Source organism: Quercus lobata, chromosome 3 (assembly GCF_001633185.2).
Source record: "Quercus lobata isolate SW786 chromosome 3, ValleyOak3.0 Primary Assembly, whole genome shotgun sequence".
NCBI classification, from domain to species: domain Eukaryota; kingdom Viridiplantae; phylum Streptophyta; class Magnoliopsida; order Fagales; family Fagaceae; genus Quercus; species Quercus lobata.
In genome coordinates this window covers 31,923,301-31,931,236 of record NC_044906.1, presented here as the reverse complement: position 1 = coordinate 31,931,236, position 7,936 = coordinate 31,923,301, and the positions used below count along the sequence as shown (strand labels likewise).

The 7,936-nt window shown below is 32.6% G+C and overlaps 1 protein-coding gene across 1 annotated transcript; it reads right to left on the bottom strand.

Annotated features, from left to right (window-relative positions):
* Positions 1-629: 629 nt before the first annotated feature.
* Positions 630-7,065, bottom strand: LOC115980750. Its single transcript, XM_031102972.1, has 2 exons — positions 6,020-7,065; positions 630-1,073 (listed from the first exon to the last, which is right to left on the bottom strand). The coding sequence occupies exons 1-2, from the start codon at positions 6,749-6,751 to the stop codon at positions 630-632; spliced, it is 1,176 nt and encodes a 391-aa protein (XP_030958832.1). The 5' UTR covers positions 6,752-7,065.
* Positions 7,066-7,936: the final 871 nt, after the last annotated feature.

The window sequence follows — 7,936 nt, the reverse complement described above, 5'->3', positions numbered from 1 at the left end:
TATTACATACCGGTTTTATCAATTGAGGGGCATCTCAATTTTCAAGATTACCAAAATTTTCTGCTTTGATCGCAATTCACATATAATAAATCTACTGGGCTTGACCTCAGCCTACTCCACCCACATATAATCCAACACCCACATATAATCCAATGAGTATATATATATATATATCTATATATATATATATATATATATATATATATATTAACAAAATGTAAAGACATGCAAGGGAAGTTGTTACCTTTTCGCTGAAAAAGAAGAGGCCTTGAATTACACCAACATCATGGCCCATATATATATATATATATTAACAAAATGTAAAGACATGCAAGGGAAGTTGTTACCTTTTCGCTGAAAAAGAAGAGGCCTTGAATTACACCAACATCATGGCCCAGCCCATTTGTTTCTTCGACGCTTTCCTTATTGGAACCAAATTTTTTCAGTTTGTCACGTTCGGAAATGTGCAAGTAATTCAACAACGGACACTGTAAAATGTGCTTTCCTTGATAAAAACTCTTGAGTTCAGGCAAATTACGAAGTATTAGAGTTTTCAATTGTGGGAATTCAAACAAAGTGGTTGTCTTCTTTTGCTATGATTTCCTCCACCGTTGCATAATCATTTATCTCTAGCTCCTCAAGTTGCATAGAGCCTTTGCCACAGATGTTGGAAAAATAATTTTTAGACTGGAACAACCCCTAATTTCTATTTTACGTAATTTCGCAAAGGTGATTATTCCTTGAGGATCCATACTCCACACGTGCTTCAATTTTCCTAGATTTATTAATTTTAAGGATTCAGTGGCTGCTATATCATGTGTTTCCTCAACATTGTTTATCCGTTGGATCTCAAATACCTCTTCTATGGAGCCACAACTATCTATCTTCAAATGTTTTAGATTCTGGAGGGTTCTCAGCATATTGGGTGGAAGAATATTTGTAAGATTGGTGAAATTTGAAACAGTCAAATTTTCCAGTTTGCAAAAGGAATCTAAAATGAGTTGGTCGGGCCAAATCATCTTCATGCTATCCATACACTTTATTTCCAATTCCTCCAAGTTTGGAAAGACAACCTACAATTCACAAGTACACAATGAGTACATAAACGAAAAATTAATTAAATTATATTCTTAATAACAAAGAGGAGACTAATATAAGAAAGATGAGGGGAGAAGAGTAATAATCCCTTTCTTCAATACAGAGGTATTATCTGACAATGCAGATTTTCATTTCTTCAACATTTTAATCAATTATCATGTCCGTACTAACGAGTTGGAGATGAAATTCAATTGAATTTCCTAAGTGGACTCTCTCTCTCTCTCTCTCTCTCTCATTGAACTTAAATTCGATCAAAACTTCCAAAAATACATGAATTAAAAATGTATCCAAATTACTTTGTACACTTCTATAACTATTATTGTGTAGAACAATCCCATTTAAAAAACAGTAAATGGTAAGGTGCCACTCCACTAGGCATACTCATTACACCCTAATTTATGATAAGGTATCAGATTACTTCAGTTGAACCAAAGTTTGGTGCAATATAAAAATCAAGTAATTCATATTCATATTGACGTCTAATCAAATGTGGTTCGGTCAAACACCTTTATTTTTCATAAAAAAGAACAAACGGATAAATGAGACAAATAAAAAAAAGATTATATATTGACCAAAAAAAAAAAAGCAGAAATAGTACTTCTGAACATTTGGTACAGTTTTCAAAAAGAAAATGTGTCTTCATATCAACAATCCATAGTCTTATCTTTTTTATTTATTTTTTAGGTTGTGGAAGACTTATCAACATTTAAAGAGTAAAATTTAAAATTAAATCTTAAACATACCTTCCTGTTGAGAAGTACAAGAGAATCAACAACAGAAAGGAAGCCTTTTAACTTGAATAAATTCCTTAATTTCAGAGAATGGAGATTTGCAAACATAATGCTGTCGTCACAGTCAGATATGGTCCTTAATCCCCATAAAACTTTAAGCATTTGAGTAAACAAATTTCAGGGGGGAAAATTACTGTAACCAAAAATGTTTAATCTATTATGCATAAAAAAATGATAAATAACTGAAAGTTTTCACAAAATATATTGTCAAAATAAAACTCTCTCGTGAGTAAGCATTAGGTAATTAACCAACTCATATTAATTTGGTAATTATTTTCTAAAAAGTAAAATTTAGGCAAAACTACATTATTGGTCCCTGAAGTTTACCTTGTGAGCACGATTAGTCCATAAAGTCTCTAATGAACATTATTGGTCCCTTAAGTTTAAAAAATGAGCTATGTTAGTTCTTTTGATAACTTCCATTAATTTTATTCTTAAGTGCTAATGAAATAATGATGTCATATTTTGACTTTTACAATATGATGTCTAAGTTTGTGAATTTGCCAGCTTAGCATGTGACCCATTGGGACCTAGCCAACCCTTCGTCTTCCTCTTCTCTTATCTTTTGCCAACAGGTTTTGCTGCCAGTGCCACCACCATTGTTAGCCACTCTTTCCTGTTGTTCCAAACAATTGTTGTTACTGTATTAGCCAGCATAAGCATCTCTATGTCCTTCACCAATTTCTGTTAGCTGCTAATCTCTAAAGTTCTCTATATTTCTTTGTTCTTAAGCTTTATATCCAAGGATCTACAAATGACATAAAAATATTTAAATCTATTTGATTAGTCTTCAAATATTTGAATGATTTTAGGTATTATACTTATATCTTTTTTAAAAAAAAGTTTTTGCAAAGCCCAAAATCAATCTCTGTGGGATCATTAGGTTTTTTTATTTTTTTATTTTATTTTAATTATTGCAAAAATACTTGTTGGGTTTTTTACACCCAATCTCAGACTACTCCTATTAACAGAAAGAATTTGTGGTCAATGATCTAGATTTGAGAGAGAGGGTAGATCTACTCACTTTGCCAGCATAATTTTGTTGGCTTTTTGAGGTGCTTTGGTGACTCCAATGGAGGACCAGAAGACGGCAAAGTGGAGAAAGGAAAAATAGGGGAGGAAGGGAGGCCAAAATCCTGAAGTCAAGCAGTTTTATTTTTATTTTTTATTATTATAATAAATAATAATCAATTAAAAATTACGTGGCAATCTTATAATTAAATAGGTGACGTGTCATTTGACACCTAAGTTGCCTCATGCCACATCATTATTCTTTTAGCCATATAGGCAATAACACTAATCATAGTTAGCAAAAGGACTTATATTGCTTAATTTTTAAACTTGAGGGACCAATAGTACTTACTTGAAACTTAAGGAATGAATTTTGCTTAGAGGGTAAACTTCAGGGACTAATAGTAAGTGTAGTTTTGCCTAAAATTTAATAGCTTCTCTATATCAAACATAAATAATAATAAAATCCAAATTAGTTTTCTTTTAAGTTTTTATTATAAATGGAGAATCCTTTTATATATATAAATATAGGTAAAATTGAAAGAAAATCCAATTAAATTTCAAATTGAAATTCAATTAGAGTCTAATTTTGCGCCCATGTCCCATCTAATATAAATTTTTAAATTTTTGTGCCAAGTGAGTTAATTTAGTGTAAAAATTGGATTTCAATTAGAGTTTAATTTTGCGTCAAATGTCCCATTTAATCTAAGTTTTTTAATTTTTGTGCCAAATGAGTTAATTTAGTGTAAAAAATAAGGAGTCCAATATAAATAAACCATAAATAACCTAATCATATATTTAGCTCTATATATAAAATTAGAGGAAGAGAGAGTTTGAATGATTTTATATTTATAAGCCTTTTTTTTTGGTATAACTAAAAACAATTAAAATTTATAAGTCATTTATGTAATATACCATGACTATGTACAATCCATTACTAACTAGGTAATTTATATATATATATATATATATATATTAACAATGGACATATTTTTTGTACTATTTCTATTAAGATATTTTATATGCGAAGATATTGAACATAACAAATTGTAATTGAACAAAACGATCCCATGCCCTCATCTCTATTCAATTTGCGAGATTCTATTTGACCAATTTATTATTTTATTTTGTGTTGTATCTAGTAGAATTTCACAGATAATAATTGTGAATTGATATTGTAGTATATGTAGTATCCAATAATGATTTTCAAAATTGTATATGTAATAGCAATGTAATGAGAAACTTGGCATAACTAATATTATGACAATTGCGTGGAAAAACTATTTTACTATCTCCAAATATCCTGTCGAAGTATGTTTTATATGTTTAATAACCTAAACTAACATCAATAACACCACTACAATTCATCATTCCTATGCTTATTACATACCGGTTTTATCAATTGAGGGGCATCTCAATTTTCAAGACTGCCAAAATTTTCTGCTTTGATCGCAATTCACATATAATAAATCTACTGGGCTTGACCTCAACCTACTCCACCCACATATAATCCAACACCCACATATGATCCAATGAGTATATATATATATATATTAACAAAATGTAAAGACATGCAAGGGAAGTTGTTACCTTTTCGCCGAAAAAGAAGAGGTCTTGAATTACATCAACATCATGGCCCAGCCCATTTGTTTCTTCGACGCTTTCCTTATTGGAACCAAATATTTTCAGTTTGTCACATTTGGAAATGTGCAAGTAATTCAACAACGGACACTCTAATATGTGCTTTCCTTGATAAAAACTCTTGAGTTCAGGCAAATTACGAAGTATTAGAGTTTTCAATTGTGGGAATTCAAACAAAGTGGTTGTCTCTATTCCTTCTTCTTTTGCTACGATTTCCTCCACCATTGCACAATCATTTATCTCTAGCTCCTCAAGTTGCATAAGAGCCTTCGCCACAGATGTTGGAAAAACACTTTTTAGACTGGAACAACCCCCAATTTCTATTTTACGTAATTTCGCAAAGGTGATTATTCCTTGAGGATCCATACTCCACACGTGCTTCAATTTTCCTAGATTTATTAATTTTAAGGATCTAAGTTCAGTGGCTGCTATATCATGTGTTTCTTCAACATTGTTTGTCCGTTGGATATCAAATACCTCTTCTATGGAGCCACAACTATCTATCTTCAAATGTTTTAGATTCTGGAGTGTTCTCAGCATATTGGATGGAAGAATATTTGTAAGATTTGTGAAATTTGAAACAGTCAAATTTTCCAGTTTGCAAAAGGAATCTAAAATGAGTTGGTCGGGCCAAATCATCTTCATGCTATCCATACACTTTATTTCCAATTCCTCTAAGTTTGGAAAGACAACCTACAATTCACAAGTACACAATGAGTACATAAATGAAAAATTAATTAAATTATATTCTTAATAACAAAGAGGAGACTAATATAAGAAAGATGAAGGAAGAAGAGTAATAATTCCTTTTTTCAATACAGAGGTATTATCTGACAATGCAGATTTTCATTTCTTCAACATTTTAATCAATTATCATGTCCGTACTAACGAGTTGGAGATGAAATTCAATTGAATTTCCTAAGTGGACTCTCTCTCTCTCTCTCTCTCTAACAAATTGAACTTAAATTCAATCAAAACTTCCAAAAATACATGAATTAAAAATGTATCCAAATTACTTTGTACACTTCTATAACTATTATTGTGTAGAACAATCCCATTTAAAAAACAGTAAATGGTAAGGTGTCACTCCACTAGGCAAACTTATTACACCCTGATCTATGATAAGGTATCAGATTACTTCAGTTGAACCAAAGTTTGGTGCAATATAAAAATCAAGTAATTCATGTTCATATTGACGTCTAATCAAATGTGGTTCGGTCAAACACCCTTATTTTTCATAAAAAGGAACAAACAGATAAATGAGACAAATAAAAAAAGATTATATATTGACAAAAAAAAAAAAAAAAAAGAAAAAAAGAAGCAAAAATAGTACTTCTGAACATTTGGTACAATTTTCAAAAAGAAAATGTGTCTTCATATCAACAATACATGGTCTTATCTTTTTTATTTATTTTTTGGGTTGTGGAAGACTTATCAACATTTAAAGAGTAAAATTTAAAATTAAATCTTAAACATACCTTCCCATTGAAAAGTACAAGAGAATCAACAACAGAAAGGAAGCCCTTTAACTTTAATAAATTCCTTAATCTCAGAGATTGGAGATTTGCAAACATAATGTTGTCGTCACTATTGACCTCAATTTCTTCTTCTCTTTCTATCGCAACTATTGCACTCATTATCTCGCAATCTTCTACATTCATTTCCTGCAGGTGTGAAAAGCATCCAACCATAGATGAGGAGAAGACAAATTCCAACTGACAACAGTTGCTCACTTTTACCACTCTCAAGTTACAAAAAGACTCCGTTGTTCGCATGTAGCTTATTCGTTCCAAATTGTTCACATACTGTAGTTTAATTGACTCCAAGATAGGAAAGACAGTACCTCGAACTCCCATAGACTTGATAATATACTGAATCTCATCATTGTTCTCGACCTTGAGATGCTTCAAACATGGAAAACCTTCCAAATCTAATTCATATAGATAATTTTTAACACCCTTCATTTTACCCAAAAAGAGAGATTCACATTTCCTCAATAATACTTTATACCCATAGTCCGATTCCAAGATTATATTGAGCTTTAAAATTCGTGAAGTTTCTGAAGTTTCATTCCAGAACAAAGCACTGCCTATGGCCACTCTATAGCTTTCCAACCTTTCAAAAAGCTTGGCTTTTGGAAGAATCTTTGCATTCTTAATACATATATGTAACTTGGTCAAGTGAGTCAAATGGTCCAACTCTGAGACCATTGCATTAATTTTTTCTGTGCTTTCACTGCTTTGTGCTTCCACCTCCCAATCAACATTATCTGGCAAATATAATTCTTCTAACGTCTTCAGATTAAATAACACATTGGGTGGAATAAATTTAAGTTTGGAACATCCTCTCAAATCTAGTAACTGAAGGTGAGTCAGCTGCCCTATCTCTTTTGGTAACCGTTCAGTACCGGGCAATGAAAGGCTAAGAGCTTTCAAATTCTTCAGTTCTCCAATTATGATTGCATTCTGTACCTCACCGTCTAAACACAATGTTTGGAGGTTTTCAAGGGACGAAAGTGATGAAGGAAGTAGAAGTACTTCATACCAACTGTAGAAAGGGAAAATTCCCGACCTATCACAAGCTGACACGTCACATTATCAAGTCCACAAAATACAGCCAATTACAGAGCACCATGTATTGTTGCTAGGTTTTGCTATCACTATTCAGAAGCCAATAGAAATTTGCCAAGTGTCATGCAAGAACCAATCACGCATCAGCGCACGTGTAAGCGATGACTCAAGCAACCTCGCACGTGTAAGCGATGACTTAAGCAGACCAATCAAGCTGTGACATGTGTCACTAATCAAGCTCCGCCATCGCTCACCCACCCCAAAACTCCTATAAATAGAAGCCTTCCTGAGACATTTAGGAGGACCCAGAATCCAGAAGTGAAAAAGCTCTGTGAAGATCAAGCCTCAAAGCCTTCAAGAACTTCAAGAACTTCAACCCCAAAATCGGAGAACATTTGAAGCAGAATCATCCAGATCATCTGCCTAGATCCTAAAGTTCACGGGAATCAAGCCAAAAGTGTCCGAAAACATCAACAAATCACAAATCATTGAAGCTCAACGGATTCAAGCCTCTAAAGCTCCGAAGAACTTCCACCACAAACCTTCGAAGACGAAGAACGCACAAAGAACACGAAGAACGCGAAGAACAAAGGATTTCTAAACAAGCTCATAGCCAGAGATTCATTGTAATTCTGTTCCAGCAATCTTCGATCCATCCCTCAACTAAATTGAAGGATATTTTGTGTTCAAGTCAAAACCACATTACCACAAATCTAATCAATAAGTTTTGCAAGGAGATCGAATCAGAGGATCACTCTTTTGTAATTCCAGAGAATTGTACCACACAATCATCAATACAAATTCGCATTTGTGAAACTTTTTTTC